Source organism: Tripterygium wilfordii, chromosome 8 (assembly GCF_013401445.1).
Source record: "Tripterygium wilfordii isolate XIE 37 chromosome 8, ASM1340144v1, whole genome shotgun sequence".
Lineage (NCBI taxonomy): Eukaryota > Viridiplantae > Streptophyta > Magnoliopsida > Celastrales > Celastraceae > Tripterygium > Tripterygium wilfordii.
Genome location: NC_052239.1, coordinates 2,478,504 through 2,495,043, shown reverse-complemented (window position 1 = coordinate 2,495,043; position 16,540 = coordinate 2,478,504). Strand labels below are relative to the sequence as shown.

The 16,540-nt window shown below is 37.3% G+C and overlaps 3 protein-coding genes across 6 annotated transcripts; 2 read left to right on the top strand and 1 right to left on the bottom strand.

Moving 5' to 3' along the window:
* Positions 1-1,922: 1,922 nt before the first annotated feature.
* LOC120003835 (phosphoinositide phosphatase SAC2-like) lies at positions 1,923-12,229 on the top strand. Of its 4 annotated transcripts, none has more exons than XM_038852950.1 (16): positions 1,923-2,413; positions 2,814-3,018; positions 3,104-3,269; positions 3,951-4,122; positions 4,543-4,619; positions 4,984-5,171; positions 5,249-5,346; positions 5,473-5,606; positions 5,698-5,826; positions 6,268-6,622; positions 7,653-7,774; positions 7,902-8,015; positions 9,195-9,374; positions 10,195-10,371; positions 11,085-11,175; positions 11,729-12,229. In XM_038852950.1, the coding sequence occupies exons 1-16, from the start codon at positions 2,330-2,332 to the stop codon at positions 11,831-11,833; spliced, it is 2,397 nt and encodes a 798-aa protein (XP_038708878.1). In that variant the 5' UTR covers positions 1,923-2,329; the 3' UTR covers positions 11,834-12,229. The 4 variants fall into 4 exon arrangements, with proteins under 4 accessions (XP_038708878.1, XP_038708876.1, XP_038708879.1 ...); XM_038852948.1 differs by having other exon boundaries at positions 1,924-2,413; positions 3,900-4,122; XM_038852951.1 differs by having other exon boundaries at positions 1,924-2,413; positions 2,788-3,018; positions 3,900-4,122.
* A 168-nt stretch (positions 12,230-12,397) lies between these two features.
* LOC120003836 (40S ribosomal protein SA-like) lies at positions 12,398-14,971 on the bottom strand. Its single transcript, XM_038852953.1, has 5 exons — positions 14,671-14,971; positions 13,828-14,090; positions 13,546-13,743; positions 12,946-13,141; positions 12,398-12,670 (listed from the first exon to the last, which is right to left on the bottom strand). The coding sequence occupies exons 1-5, from the start codon at positions 14,816-14,818 to the stop codon at positions 12,567-12,569; spliced, it is 909 nt and encodes a 302-aa protein (XP_038708881.1). The 5' UTR covers positions 14,819-14,971; the 3' UTR covers positions 12,398-12,566.
* A 971-nt stretch (positions 14,972-15,942) lies between these two features.
* On the top strand, positions 15,943-16,540 carry LOC120004382 (auxin-responsive protein SAUR78-like). The gene has a single exon (XM_038853724.1). It carries the CDS (start codon positions 16,002-16,004, stop codon positions 16,392-16,394), a length of 393 nt encoding a protein of 130 aa, XP_038709652.1. The 5' UTR covers positions 15,943-16,001; the 3' UTR covers positions 16,395-16,540.

Here is a 16,540-nt window from a genome sequence, read left to right as displayed (position 1 = left end):
CCAAGTCGTACTCATTGGACGCGTGTCAAACTGTCTCAGACTGCATGACACGTGGAAAATTTAATAAGATTTTAGTTATGGTAGTTAAAATGTAAAAATATGTAGATTTGAAAAAAAAAATCGTAGCAAATATGCATTTGTGTTGTCCACATGTACAGGTGTCCTGAGTTGCTGCTAGTCGGTTTACCGAGTGTGGCTAGTTTTGACTCAATTGGAAGAAATTGTACACAAAGACAAAAGGTGCCTTAGAGGGAGAAAAGACACACGAGAGGGAGAAAGAGATATCCCAATGATTGAGACGAAAACAAAGCCAATGGGAAAAAAAGGAAAAAGGAAAAAGAAAGTCAAAGAAAGGATTCTTTTTTTTTTCAGTGGCTTATAATCATTGATCAATTGTTAACTTATTGGGATTCTTCTATATCACCAACTTTACTTACTTTAAGGCCCAAAAGAAGAAGAATAATCCTCATTTTGTCAAAAAGTTACGTACCCCACTTCACAAGTATACAAAAATCAGTATATTATTGATTGGCATAAATAATATAAAACAACCATGCACGTAAAGTATCTATGAAAGTTCAACAGCATAAATGGCTCAGGATCTTTGAGTGAATGAGGTGAGGCTTGTATCTACAGATAAGTGTGGAAAATTTCTTGTTAAATCAAGTTTTGTGATGATGTGATATATATATGCCGAATTTGCGTTCATGCTACTATTATTGTTGCATATAAAAATACATCGAAGTTACGTGAATGCTATGTCGGCCAATTCGTTGAATGAGGACAGAAGGAAACGGTCTGGTTGGACGAGGATTGAACGAGCTAGAGATTTGAATGAAGAAAGATCAATGAAATAGCTACTGAGTAACCGAAACAAACGACAACAGTTACACAAACACCTCAACGTGTAAAAGAAAGTGGTCAACGTGAAAGTTACAGTTCAACGGAAATAGAACAACACCATAACGTGGAGTACACGTGTCTGACAGAAAGAAAACAGTTATTCTACACTATCAATCAGTTGAGAGAACGCGGAACACTTGATAACAAATCAACGGATCTAATTGTAAATATCAGTGTTAACAGTTTTGTAGAGGACATGTATATAAGCATAGATTTTAGATTTTACAAGGTCTGATCAATCAAAAACTCAAACAGAGCATGTAATTTCTGTTTCTTAGCTTTTAATCTAATTAGTAATTTTCCATTTTCTTCCTCGTGTGCATGCTTGTGTCCCTTGGAGGCCACCATCTATCTTGTGTTTACACCTCTTTTTAGGACTTTGTTCCTGCACACATCGTCTTATCTTATTTGTTCGCAACACTCGAATTCCGTCGCAAACAACTACGCATATACATAATACATACATATATGATCATAATAAATGAGTATCACACACTGTTATTTACTAGGATACTTTTAGAATGGATGTTGGTGACGTTTTATCATTTTAGGGTTTTTTGGGTTGTATTTGGAAGTATTTAGGTCGAGGACTAGACTAAAATAAAGTACTTGACCTAAAGTATTTTACGTTACGGTATAAAACGTTTGAGAGTGTTTATATTTTGGTGTTGTGAGGTAAAAAACTATGCTGCTGTGAGGTGAGTTCTGCTGACAAAATACATTTGACGTGTTACAAAAAAACTGTGGTACATCTCACCACAACCAACAAACACACTGCCAAACATGCACTATATTTGCACTGCCAAACATGCACTATATTGTATCACAAACTCGCCCGAGTTCATTGTCTCACTCACACTTTCCGAGTCTCTACTGTATCGGTACCGTCCGTATAAAGAAAGATCCATGTAAATAACGGCCATATTTTAGCAGTCTTTATTAAGACACGAATTCCCATTGATGTATTTAAAAATTAAAACCCGTTGAAAATACGCTTAAAAGGAAATAATATTTGGGATTCTCTATTTGTTCTTTCTCTCTCTAATTTTTTTCTTTGTTTGTGTGGCTCCTGTCTCCCTCTCTCTTCGTCTCTGACTCGGCTGATCCGCCACCGTAAAACCGCTCGCTGGTCTTCAAATCACAGAGAGATCGTGTTCTGAAGCAGCTCTGTAGCTCTGTTTGTGGCTGCTCTTTGATTCTCTCTCATTGTTTGATTCTTTTTGTTTTTCCATGTTTGTATATGTATAGATGTATGTATGTGTCGGAACGCTTGTATGTATTGTCTGTGTGTATTAGATTAAGCTTTGGAGGTTTTTTTTTTTTTTTTGTAGCGAGAAGCTAAAAGAGAGAGAGCGGATTTTTTTTTTTGGTTTCTTCAGAGTTGACTCCTCCCGAGCTTCAGTTGGAGCTCGGGATCCGAATTGTTATGGCATCTGGAACTATGATTCCTGCAGAATCCGAACAGAATTCTTACTACCTTCAGAAGTTCAGGCTCTACGAGACTCGCTCGGTATATGTTTACATATTTCTTGCCTCAATTCCTAATCCAAGCTTATGTTTATCGTATGTGTCTTGTTTGCGGGATTCTGATTTATTGTTTTGATAGCTTAATTGCTCTCTACATTTAAATATGTTTCTATGTACATGACGTGCAGTTTATTCGTAATGGATGCAAAAGTATTCTCTTACCATTCAAAAATTATTTTACTTTTCCTGATATATATGTGTAATACCATTCAAACAGTGAGTTAAAGCACATTGTTTTTCTCACTCCCCTCTTTGATTGGTCGGCGAAAGCTCACTTTTCATTGAGCATCTGTGCTATCTATTTTAACTACTCATCTATTTCCAACCAACTATCCATGACAACTTCATTTGATGCAGCATTCTCTTACCTTTGTATGCCACAGAACTTCTATATGGTGGGGAGGGACAAAAACAGAACCTTTTGGAGGGTGCTAAAGATTGACAGACTTGAGCCATGTGAACTAAATATTCTTGAAGATTCTACAATGTACACGGAAAGTGAATGCTTTGATCTACTAAGGCAGATACATGAGGGAAATAGATCTACCGGCGGTCTCAAATTTGTCACCATCTGTTATGGAATAGTTGGTATGTTGTGTCTGCATGGCTTATACTGTATCCGTTGTATGTTATTTAATATGGAATTCATGTATTTTTCATTTCCTGTGACTAGGATTCATTAAATTTTTGGGACCCCATTACATGTTGCTGATTACTAAAAGAAGGAAGCTCGGTACCATCTGTGGCCAGACAATATATGCCATTGCAAAAAGCGAGATGATTCCTATTCCAAATCCTACTGTGCTGTCCAAAATGACTAATTCTAAGAATGAGAACAGGTCTTTTGTCCGTACTGCAAGTAAATGTATTATGTACTTGGTACTTCTTAGGGGACGTTTAGATTAGCTATTGAGATATATGTCCATCATTTGTAATTTAGTGGAGATTAGAGAATTGCTTAATGGCTTGGTTTTTTTGGTTCTCTAGTATTTTGTTTGGGACTTGTTAACTATGTTGGGATCATCTGTTAGTAGTAGACAGGTTGTCTCTGTGGAGGTAATCTCTGAACCATTTTTTGGGAGTATACCCTTTAGTGTTAAATCAATGATATTGGCTGATAGTTTTTTTTTGCACCCTCGCGTTAGATGTTGAAACAGAGAGCGTCAGAGTTCTAAAGTACGAAATGTCAAATGCATCCTTTCTTGCACATGTCATAGATTATAATGTTGCACAAATGGTTTTGCCAGTTCATTTCTTGCATATGCACAGGGGCAAACCACATTGCTGTTGTGATGTTAATATAACACGTTGACTGAGAAAAGGTATCATCAGGGTTTGTGGGGGAATTTTTCTTTCCCTTTTGTTTCTGGTTTAGATTTTTCTGTTTGAGCATTTAATTATTCGTTGATGACTGCACACTTTACCAAAGTCGACTTGTCTTCACTCATTTTCTTCTTCTGTTGACATAGATACAAGAAACTCCTATGCACAGTGGACCTTACAAAGGACTTCTTTTTCAGCTACTCATACAATATCATGCATAGTCTTCAAAAGAATCTGTGTCAGAATGAGACTGGACAAGGTCACTACGAAACAATGTTTGTTTGGAATGAGTTCCTAACTCAAGGAATCCAGAATAACCTGAAGAATACTCTTTGGACGGTTGCATTAGTATATGGCTTCTTTAAACAGGTATTGTTTATTTTTCGACAGAATCATGGTTACATTGTAGAGCTTATGGTTTCTTTGTTATGGCTTCATGGGAGCTATTATTGTAGTCAGCGTTTAATCTAGAAACTTCAGTGGCATACAAGCTTAACTTTGCTTAGAATTTACCTGTGTTATTACAAACTGTGATGACATAGAAGTGCAGGTGTTCCACCACTTTATGTGATGCCTCTTCTGTACTCTAAGACAGGAGCCACTTGTTAAGATCTAATTTTTGTTACCTTTTATTCCGTAAAATAGCTTTCAGGCTCCTCTAGTTCGCATTGGCTTACAAACCTGTCTGAAAAATAAAATTTGGCTACTTTTCTGTGCAACTTATCATGTTCTTACTGCTGCAGATTTTAAAGTTTGATCTGATATGTAGTTTCCTAATTTGTTATGCAGGTCAAGCTTTCGGTATCTGGCAGGGACTTTAAGTTGACTCTCATTGCCAGGCGCTCGCGTCATTATGCTGGCACGAGGTTTGGATACTTTTTTTAATAAAAATAATGCTACCTGGATTAATGGGTTAAATCTTGATATTTGTAATAACATGTGGCTTAATTCTTTCAAGTGAGTGGGTCAAGCAACATCCTGAGTTTTTCCTCTACTTCCATTCTAGTCTGCTGCTTGTGAATGCTTCCTTCTCTCTTATCATGTTGCTAAAAAGTTAAAAAAAAATGAGCTTACAAGTTTTGCATATTTCTATATGTTTTTGAATGTTCTTTAAAAAAAATCTGAATAGATGGAATATTCCTATTCATTCTGAATAGTTTCTTTCTTAGCCCTGGTCCTGATACTGAACTTAGAACTTTACTATTACTTTATTTCTCCTTTCTTGTTTAGATATTTGAAACGTGGTGTGAATGAGAAGGGTCGAGTGGCTAATGATGTTGAGACGGAACAGATTCTGTTTGAAGACGTTCCTGAAGGATGTCCTGTGCATATTAGTTCTGTTGTACAAAATCGGGGTTCGATCCCACTCTTCTGGTCCCAGGAAACTTCGCGATTGAATCTTAAACCAAATATTTTATGTATGAATTTGACACACCAAACTATTTTGTTGTCAGTTTTTAACTTCTACACTGATGATCTCTCTTCTGATTTACAGTATCAAAGAAGGACCAAAATTATGAGGCAACGAGACTTCATTTTGAAAATCTAGTAAAGAGATATGGAAATCCTATAATTATATTGAATTTGATAAAGGTAGGCCTTTCTGCATTATCGGTGAGCCATTTCTCTAGTTGCATATGGACCAAATACCAGCATCCAGTCATCCACAATGCAATTTCTGATGTGGTTTTCCTTCATTTCATGGTTGGTGATTCGCAGACACGTGAGAAGAAACCTCGAGAAGCTATTTTACGTGCAGAGTTTGCAGATGCCATCAAATATATAAACAAAGGTTTATCCCAGGAAAATCGACTGAGGTTTCTTCACTGGGATCTACACGAACACTCGAGAAAGTACTTTAGCCATTCCTTGCTCATGCAATGTTCTATTTTCTTTTCGCATTTATTTGAAGGCTAACATAAATAAACTTTTCATGTTTTTCAGCAAAGCTATCAATGTGTTGGCACTTTTGGGCAGAGTGGCTGCATATGCATTGAACTTAACTGGCATCTTTTACTGTCCAGCAGTCGCAAATTTTTTCTATAAGGAACTGCCAAACTCATCTTACGTTGAGTGAGTTCTCTACCAAAGCTGCTATCCTTTTGACATAGTATCTATTGTTACAGATGCTTGTGCATGCACAACACAAACATATATACAAATGTATTCTTCAGCAGAAATAGAAAAGTAATAAAGCTAAATTCTTGTCCTACCGCCTGACATAATTGAAGTCCAACCTGTTTACTCTATCCAGAGAATTTTGCTGCTTCTTCAACTTAGTATTGCATTTCAACCCATTTTTATGCAGGGCTCCATCCTGTCTTTAATACATATATGCAATTATAAGAGTTTTTTGTAGGCTTCCTTGTGTTGGAAATAAATAAGAAACTGTTCACTATAATTATTGATGTGCAAGTCATAGTAATGTGTTTGCTTCTGGCTACCATCCATCGTTGACTATTTATAAAAATGCCTTTAGCTATTTGTGTCACTTGCGATGTAACTATGTTGCAGGAAAAGTGATTGTGACTTCTCTCAAAACCTTACCAGTAAAGACAAGGCTGCAGGAAACTTGGAGTCAGAAGTTACGAGTGCCGTTGGTGATGCAAGTGGAAATCACAGTATCAAAGGCCTTTTGTTTCAGAATGGGGTCTTGAGAACCAATTGTATAGACTGTCTGGATCGCACAAATGTTGCTCAATATGCCTATGGCTTGATGGCTCTTGGACGTCAGCTACATGTTTTAGGATTTATAGAATCCCCAGATATAGATCTGGACAATCCATTGGCGGAGGACTTAATGAGAGTTTACGAGACTATGGGTGACACACTCGCACTGCAGTATGGTGGGTCCGCTGCCCATAACAAGGTAATTTGTTTAATGATGATTTTTAAGTCATTGATTTATCAATTCATCATTGCTGGACTGGTGGAAACATAAAATTTTGTGCTTGCCTTGATAGATATGGCCTATGGGTGGATTAGGTTGCACCATTGCAGACCAATACTTTGCCAAATACCTATTTTTTTCAGTATAAAAGTTTGCTTGAACTGAAGAGTTTTTAATACAACACTTTTAATCACCACACTACTACTCTAAACAGGAGTTTTTGAACACCACACTTTTAATCATCACACTACTGCTTGAAACAAAATGATGGTTGAGATTAATACCGTCTTGTTTATTGCTTGTTACCTTGAGTTCTCTAACTACAGAGAAGACCAAAGAGAAATCATTCAACTATTACCAATGTCCATTATGTGGTTGATTTGGAATGAGAGGAACTACCGAGTATTCAATTCTAATTTCTCCTTAATCCTTAGTAGATGCTTTCATTGACCGTTCATCAAATTCTGGAGTCTGGACTTCTCCTCTTTGTAACAACTTTTTAGGGGCCTCTAGATTAGCCTCCTTGTAATTTCTCTGCACCTTCTTGATGCTTTAATAAATTGACTTAACATTCAAGTGAGAAAAGCACAATATCAATTCTGAACTCTTTACATTTAGGTCTTAGGAAAAGATGCATGATAATTTGGAAGGGATGTAGGAGTATACAATGTTTTTTTTTTTAAAAAAAATTTACCTTATCATTCATCAGTCTCTATAGTCATTCTTAAGTCTCCAGCTGACTTTGACAAGTCCAAAAAACTAAAGAAACGAATGGTTACTGTCACTAATTTTGTGGGACTACTTTGTCCATGGGCAAGCCACAAACCAGTTCAGGTCCCATAAGAGGCAAATATAAGCCATCCCTTTTTTCCCTTTGAAGCCTGAGCTTGCCTGGCTTGTAGCGCCTGTGTGCTAGTTAAGTCTTATTTCTGTGTTTTTTTTAATTAAAAATGTCTCTCAATAGTTTTGTATTATTTATTTATTTGTTTGTGATTGTAAAATGAAACAGATATTTTCTGAGAGTAGAGGTCAGTGGAAAGCAGCCACTCAATCCCAGGAGTTTTTGAGAACGTTGCAGCGTTACTACAGTAATGCTTACATGGATGCTGAGAAACAAGATGCCATCAACATGTTAGTCAATTGCCCTCCGCCACTGCATTTATTTACTTGAGCACTAACATTTAGGCACTCTGAAATCGTAACTTTTGAATTTGAGATATTGCTCATGAAATTATTAATTAGTTTGATAATTGAGCAGGTTCTTGGGTCACTTTCAGCCACAAAAGGGTAAACCTGCACTATGGGAATTGGATTCAGACCAACATTACAATGTAGGCGCACTAGGTCCTAATTTTGATGATGAGAATTCTAGGTATGATTGTCTTTTCTTTCTTTAAGTGTACATAATTCTGAAAATTCTATCTTGTCAATAGATCCATAATTGCATAAATGTCAAGAAACCATGCATTCTGTCATTAAGAGATTAAAACAAGAATGATTATATGTGGTATTCAATTCTTCTGAAATGCTCATGAATATGAGACTAAGAAATTCAGTAATTTTCAGGTGGGTTCTTGACAAAATGCTGAAGATGCCCACCTTTTGACCTTTCCCAGAAATTTATAGTTGCATTTTCACTGCATTCTTCATTTTTTAATAATGTCCTACTTCTTAGGTCTTTCTCATATATTTTCAATGATTCCTCCTGTATCCATTGTTATCTCTGCCATTTGAAGTATTTTGGAAACTTCAGACTCATCTAACTATCTATAGAGCCAGCCCCTCTTTCTTGAAGTTATCATTGACTTTAAGGAACTGAAACGTTCTAGCAAGTATAATAACAATCAAATTACGCATCAGCAACGAATGATTTAATAATTTTGTGCAAAAAGTCATATTAGGTGCACTAAAATTTACGAATGTGTATATATTGCATTTCGACATCAATTTTAAGGCTATGACTTGTAAATAGTGACATGATGTTCTCACAACTATTCTTTGAACTTTTGTGGTGTAGAAATGCATTACCGACAAAATTGGAGTATGCATTTTGTAGGTCCACAATGAATTGCGTATGAGAAAAAAGTTACATATCAATCACAGTTCTTTAAATTGCAAGTACTGATAGCTTTTGCACCTTTATTGAACAGCCTCATCACTTCAGAAAATTAAGAAAATGTGTGCATCTAGAATTTTGGTTTAGGGTTTGAAGACATTTGTTTGGAGAAGGTATGCTGTTTTCATGTGATTTTGCTTCCCTTTCTCTATTGCACATAATTATCATCAATTAAAAGAGGTCATTGTTTGAAGACATTTGTTTGGAGAAGGTATGCTGTTTTCATGTGATTTTGCTTCCCTTTCTCTATTGCACATAATTATCATCAATTAAAAGAGGTCATTGTTTGTGAAATTCCATTTAGCATATAATTGAGCAGTAATATTATCAAAGTAATTGTGTGGCAATACAATGTAAGTCATCAATAAAAATTACTCTGTCAATTTGATGGCTTATGCAGAACAACTCATGCATCCTTTTTCCAATTATCTGTAGGTTATCATTAAAGAGATCACATTCTGAGGGAAATCTTCAATCTGATAGTGATACACTTGTGGGTGAGACAATTGCGGACCACAGTAAGCCTTTACTCGCTAAGGGACAAGGAGTTGACAATGGTCTTTCAGAGTCCACTCCAGAGAGATCAAGTTGTGAAAGTGAATTATCCTATTCAAGGTCTGCTTAGATCACATTTGTTCTCTCCCTCTTTTACTGTCACCATATTTGGTAAGATAGCTCATGGCTAACTATTTGTATGTAGAAAGCTTTGAGAAAGGTTAGCATGTTGACTTAATCAGCTATATTTTTCTTCCAAAAAACCCTTTTGTTTCTCCTTCAATTTCATGTCGAGTGACTCATCTAGACAAACTCGCCAGACAGAAATGGATAATCAGTTGAATAAATTTTGTGAAATAATTGTATTCTATTAGTGGTCAAATTTCCATAATATATGATCCGGTGTCTAATTTTTAAAAAATAGACTTTGATTTATCCTCGCCCTTGTTCTTTGTAAGGTTTTTGAATTTCTTTTAACTTTTTTTTTTGATACCGGGAAACCCCCGACTCAACGGCCCCTTCGGAACTCCTGGGCCGGTTCTAAAACCCGGGTTTGACTGCCACAACCTGCACCACGACGACAGACGCTTAAACTCGGGCTAAAGCCCGTGCTGGTAAACCTCCAGAATTGTTGCGCCTGGTGTAGCTCAAACATCCGACCTCATGCACTCATGTGCACAAAGACCAATGGTACAACCAACCAGGCTAACGCCTCTATCAATCGAGGAAAGGAAATGGATATATTATTGACTATCTGGCTTGACTGGGCTATAATTTATCACTACTTGGTTTTGAGATTCATCTTTTTGCTGAGTCTATGGCCAGCATGGTTCTACTCTTGAATCATTACGATTTATATATTTAATTAATTTGATGTACCTCAAAATGTAGATTTCTTCATCTGCTGTTTAGCTGATTAAATCTTGGCTGTCTTTTGTAGGTATACTCCCTTAATGGCTAGCAGAAGGCTTTTTGGAGAATTGGAAATTGATCCATTTTTTGAAAGGGAAGAAATATGTTATGATGAACATGGGGATGCATGTAGCTGCTCAAATTTTCTTGATATGGACTGGCTCTCTTCATCTGGGAATTCATGCGAAGAAAATATATATGACAGGTAGATCTTCTCTTTTTGTCGATCTGCTGAGTGATTAACTGATTGTTATCATCATCAATAAAGTGTCATTATCCCATATAAATTGGGGTTGGTACATGAATCCGTAAGAGAAGTTATTTGAAATTGGGGTCCATGATGTGAATTATCTACCATTGTTCCTCAAGTTATTTTCTTCCATTATATATAATCCATATCGATCTTCTGAATGTAAGTGTACGAATTTGCAGTAGAATTCTTTTCCGTCAAACCAATGATAGTTTTGCTTGTTCCATCTAAATTAAAATTATGAACTGTTTAAAATCACTGCTAATATCCCCTCCACAAATACTCTTAGGTGTGCCCATTACAATACCACCACCATCTCCACAACTGCTATCAACTCGACTTGACTTTCTCCCAAATACATGTTTCTTTGTCTTGATTAAACAAAAACTAACTTAAATTGACATCAGGCTTTGTTTTTTTACTCGAGAAAGAGATATTTGCAGTCAAGAGTCGAGGTGCCCCACGTGGTTGACATGCAACAGAAATCCAATGAAATCACCTTATGAAAAGTGATACAATAGCATTTATTTGGTAGTAGTTTAGTGCTAGTGTCAAGCATGAACCAAATGTCGTACACTAGATGCATTCCAACCGAGGTTTTTTTCTAATGTAATAATTTTGAATTCCTATTGAGCTTTCATTACTAACAACGGTTTTAATGGCTGCAGGTCTACTGCTGGCCCATCTTCTGAGAATCTGGAGAATGAACTAAAAACGGAGACCACTACATCCTCGAGTGAGTCTGGATCCAGTTTAAAGGTCAGTGGATTACAATTTCTCCAGCAAGGCCTGTCATACTTTTCTGTAAATTATTTTGTAAAGGTTGCCCTTGCAAATATTAGTTAGTCTCTGTTTTTTGTTAGCGGGAAAAATATTTATTTTCTTCCCGCACAATACTTGTGTAGTTGCAAAAACTTAGCATGACCCACCTTGGATTGCATGCATCCATAGCAAAGAACTCAATCTTCCTTATGGCCTTGTTGAGTTTTCATTGTTCATAAACTATATCCTATTGTAAGGTTTTCAAATTTTCCATATCCTGTAAAAGTATCCCTCTAATCAATAGGCGGCATTTCCGTTGTATAGGGCATTAGGCAGTAGGGGACTCTTGAGCAGGTGCTGTTCCCTTGTGGTTTATGCCTTTCAGTTTATTTATTGGCCTTCACCTCTCGGTGCTGTAAAAATGCATAAGCTTCTGTTACTGCAGTCAAATTCTCATGTAGTCCATAGGATCATCTAAATGTTGTCATTTGACATTCAGCATGCCATGAACTGCAGACAGGCCAATTAATATTTCATCCTTTGCCTACAGGGAAGAAATCAAACTGGGAATGAGCAGCTTCCGAATGAAATTTCGGATGGATACTCTGAGAACTTTTTGCACTGGGTAAATAATGGAGGGATGCTGTTCCTCTGAGTCGATTCCTATGCAGAAAATCAAGCATTGGAAGTCTTGGAGACCAAAATTATGAGAACATTTCTGGCATTCTGGCATTCCTTTGGACAGAGTGCTTCTTGGGTTAAATAAGACCACAGCATTTGTAAATATAGAGAGGCAATGCATGAAATGAAAGAATAGGCTAAATAAATACCTACTGCTAACCAATTTAGAGCTCCATTACATTTTCTTTACATTTTCACCTAGAATTATACCATAAGTTCTGTACTTGATTACTTCTCTAAGATCCAACAGCACCTTATAGTGCAGGATTCTTTGCCGTCAGGTCTGCTAGCTCTTAGTCAAATCCGCTCCAATATGTAATAAGGCAATGCATTCTTTATGTTTTTTCAATGAAATCCTCCGCCATATGCACTTAATTGACATTAAGTATCAAGGTCTTGGCTTGGCCAAATTTACTGGCTCCAAGCCTCCAACCACATATTTTCAGGATTTGCGTTGCTCGAATCTCAACCAATAACTTCAAAGCAATTTGTCTTCCAACCATGAAGTTTCGGAAGTTAACAGAGAACTCATATTATGTAGCATGTTCAAAATATAGCATCCCCTTCAAAATTCAAAATCACTAGAATTGCATGTCTACAACTAAGTTGTGCTCCCCAATAAACAAGAAAGTTTCGGTTCCCAATTAACAATAGAAATTAATGGCAAAACCTCACAAAAAAGAAAACTCAATAATTGAAGTCTGCATTCAATTCCACTCAGCCTCAGGAACAGGAGGAGCAGCAACAGTGTCCAATCCAGGTGCCGATAATTGTGGCTGAGCTACAACCCAGTCATTATCTACAATTGGTGCTGCAAGTAAGCCAGACGAAGGGTGTTATATTTTGACACAATAAACATGCAAAAATACACGGCAGTACAAAAATTTTTACAAGTCACAACTACTATAATGCAGTGAGAACATGTTGCACAATTGAAACCCCAATTATACAGGATACACCCAACAAAAGAATAATTGAAAGGCAGTATGTAGATGTATTAAATACTAAAACAAAAATAAAATGAAGTACTTCAGAGCAAAAAATTAAAATTTCCAGTGTGTCTATAGTCCATGACTAAACACAGACCTGCATCTGCTGACCAGCTGACACCAGGGGCAGTAGGAATAGGAGCATGTGGAACATCAGTCCATTGGTCGCCAATTGGAGCACCAGTCCATTGATCAGCTGCAAAGTCAGTTGGAGGAGGATAATCAATAGCAGCAACAGCTTCTTCTTCTTGCTGCTTGGCTTCCTCAGGCTCCCTGTAGAAAAATAAATCCACCTGCACAAAAGAGAAGAAAAACCACCAGCTAATTTAAGATGATGTACAAAAACAGACAGAATATAACAAATGTGAACTTAAATAAAAGGAACGATGATGAATAAATTAAAGAAGCAAATGCAAAGTTTCGATTATTATAATATGAAGTGGTATCATTTCATGCAACAATCTCCAACGGCTTGACACCACTGTATTTAAACAAAAAGGTATATGCTGCATGAACCTGCTACTGCTTTTGTAAATGAAAAAGATACAGAACAGGGTAGGATGTACAAATGAATGCCAAAAAATAAACCTCTTTCACGACCCTTGAGATAAAAGAAATTTCTGAATACTAAGGACAACCATTTACTTGCAAATCTATTATACTAGAATTTGGAATTAAACAAGCATTTGGAGTTTACCATAACATCCCACTTGTGCCCTGGACGAATTGTGCCACGCATTTGCAAAACCATCCTGGCTAAAAGCCAAAAGAGGCAGCCAATGCTATGCTTCCCCTTGTTATTTGCAGGTATTCCAATATCGACATGTCCCATTGGGGAATCTGTGTCACAGAATGCAATAGTCGGTATATTCCCAAGAGCTGCCTCCTTAATGGGCTGCATAACACTCACAACTTTGAGTAACAGTGTTAATATGACCTCAACGTCAATTAAATTGGTCTAAACTAATGCACGATTCACCTGGTGATCAGTCCTTGGATCTGTGAGGATTAGGAGGCGAGGCTCATTGAAAGAGGTCTGCAGCTGGTTGGTGAATGTTCCAGGGGTGTGCCTTCCAGCAATTGCGTGAGCACCAGTGTACTGGGCAAACTTCAACACTGCTCTCTGACCATAGGGCCTGGCAGACTGAACAATAATGTCCTGAGGGTTCTCAACTGCTACGATAACCCTGGCAGCAAGCTGGAGTTTTTCCCATGTCTTACCCAAGTTTATGATATAAATTCCTGTATTAAATATTATGATGAAAATTAGTCAGCATCATTTGACATCTTACAAGCTACTTATGCCACCAGACAGCTCGATGCTCCATTTCAGGAGTAAGAAAAAAAAAAGTAGCAATCTGTTCATTAACATATCTTACAATGCACATAAATTAACAGCGAACCACTAATGGTTTAAGTGGTTGGGTTCACATCAACATGTCCATGAGGCCATGATATCAAAGCTTACCACCCAAAAAACTAGACTATAAAAAAGAAAAAAAACAGATACAAACAACCGCAGCCCAAAACAAAATCAATTGTAATAGGAAATGATAACGAAGACCATGTAACACCAGTGTAATTCATCAGATCAGATCTCCCATTAACAATAAAATGTTATGTCCCAGTAAAACAAAATCAGAGCCACAAAATATCACCAAAAAAGCTTCGCCCTCAAACACTTAATATGTTGACTAATATAAATCAATGGGAAACACATTAAGCTGCAGCATATAAATCAGAGGTGAAACTACCAATTAGTATAAACAATCAAAAACGACGCTCCTAATAGACAATAATCCTGAAAAAAGATTGCTATTACCGTCATTGCGGCGCTTGAAGACATAGCGGTCCATCTGGAAGTCACAATTCTTAGTGCCGAGATGGACCTCTGCAGCCAGCATGAGCTGGATATCCGTCTCTTTCTGAGACAGCTGCCGTGCAGCCGCTGATGTTGTGGTGGTCTCCATATTCGCTTCGACTTTGGCAAGCAGAATTGGAGATGGGTTTGTTTTGCAGGGAGGCGGAGACAGCTGCTCGTCGCGTGTATTTGGGAGGCTTATAAAGTGAAAAACCAAACCCTAGATCGAATACGCCTGAAACCCCTTAAACGACCACTGTTTGCCCCCGTTTTGTATATTGTTGTTTTATATTTTCGGGTGAGTTATTTACGTTCCGGACCTCCGGTTTGAGTTTTTTTTTTCCTTTTTTAAAAAAAAAATTTAAATCGAAAGGGATTTGAACCCTACTCATCAAAGTAATACACATCATTTTATCATTCTATTCATTACATAGTGACTCGAGTGTACTAATACCTATCATCTTTATCATTCGGTTCATTCCATAATGGCTCGGGTGTACTTCCGGTTTGAGCTTGGTGCATATAATAGAAAAAAATATAGGGTTTTTTTTTTTTTCATTTTCCATTTTTATCTGGATTTTCTAAAAAAAGGTCAAATTGTGGTGAAGCAATGGAACTCTGGGCTGCTCATGTTCTTTCAATTCTAGTCCATAAAGTGGCCCAATGGGCCTGTTGCATCCAATTCATGTGGTACAAACCCAGAATTAGCGATGCAAACGGCTCTAACTATCCAACCACTTAGACAACATCATAGTTAGTTTACGTGGTTGAGAGTTCGAACCAACTAATTGGGATACTTTCTTGTGAAATCTTGATTTTATGAGTTTCGGCCTACTCTTACCTATCGCTAGCTCAATCATCTATGGGTTGGGTAGTTTCTTGTTACCAAAAATAAAATATTTATTGTGTCCTTTTTTGTGTTTTTCTTTTGTCATTTTGATAGAACATACTGGAATTGCAAACAAAAGTAACTTAGCTGCGCTTAAGAATCATCACAGTGCATAACAGTATACAACTCCAGCTGAAAGACAGTACTTACAGAGATTCCAGCAAATGGGGTTCATGGACTAAAGCAGGACTAGAGGCCAAAAAAAAAACCAAGGAAAGCCCCTGGTCTGGCATCTCCAAAATATCTCGTCTTAGCTGGTATATATCAAACAATGGGCCATGCATGTGGCCCAATAGGGCCCACACCCACTCCATCTCTTTGGCCTTTATATACAAAACCTTCCATTCCCATTCTCTGCAGAAACTAAACTCTCTACTTCTCTCTCAATTATAGACTAACAAAGATGGCCAAAACTGGCAAACTAAGGAAGCTAAAGTCAGCAATTAAGAGATGGCCGTCTCTCAGTAAGCTTGGTTGCGCGAGCAGTTCGATAGCGGCAGCATCATCAGAGACAGAAGACAACCCGATTGCCGCGGCGGCGGAGCAGCAGGAAGAGCTTCAGGCGGTTTATGTTGGGAAGTCTAGGAGGAGGTATTTGTTGAGCTGGGATACCATTTGTCATCCTTTATTCCAAGAGCTTATAGAGAGGTCAGGTGGGTTTAACAATGGTGATGATGATGATAGTAACGAAGTTGTGGTTGCTTGTGAGGTTGTTTTATTCGAGCACTTGTTGTGGATGCTTGATAATGGCGGTTCTGATCAATTGGACGAGCTTGTTGATTTCTACACTTGTTGAAGATTGAATCTTTGTAATAGAAATCACGTGTTGATTGATCGATTGAAAGGCTGGTCAATATAATACTAATTTCTAGCTTAGAACATGTAATTGCTTGGTTCTCAATATCATAGATTTATCGACAACCACAAGTTTTGAATTCCAAA

Excerpts from the sequence above, each read along its gene's own strand:
- LOC120003836 (XM_038852953.1), bottom strand. The coding sequence starts at position 14,818 with ATGGAGACCACCACAACATCAGCGGCTGCACGGCAGCTGTCTCAGAAA. Across the intron at positions 14,091-14,670 it reads CTTCAAGCGCCGCAATGACG|GAATTTATATCATAAACTTG; the intron begins GTAATAGCAATC and ends TATTTAATACAG. Across the intron at positions 12,671-12,945 it reads CAGCTGGTCAGCAGATGCAG|CACCAATTGTAGATAATGAC; the intron begins GTCTGTGTTTAG and ends GCTTACTTGCAG.
- LOC120003835 (XM_038852948.1), top strand. The coding sequence starts at position 2,330 with ATGGCATCTGGAACTATGATTCCTGCAGAATCCGAACAGAATTCTTAC. Across the intron at positions 4,123-4,542 it reads TATATGGCTTCTTTAAACAG|GTCAAGCTTTCGGTATCTGG; the intron begins GTATTGTTTATT and ends TTTGTTATGCAG. Across the intron at positions 4,620-4,983 it reads CGTCATTATGCTGGCACGAG|ATATTTGAAACGTGGTGTGA; the intron begins GTTTGGATACTT and ends TTTCTTGTTTAG.
- LOC120004382 (XM_038853724.1), top strand. The coding sequence starts at position 16,002 with ATGGCCAAAACTGGCAAACTAAGGAAGCTAAAGTCAGCAATTAAGAGA.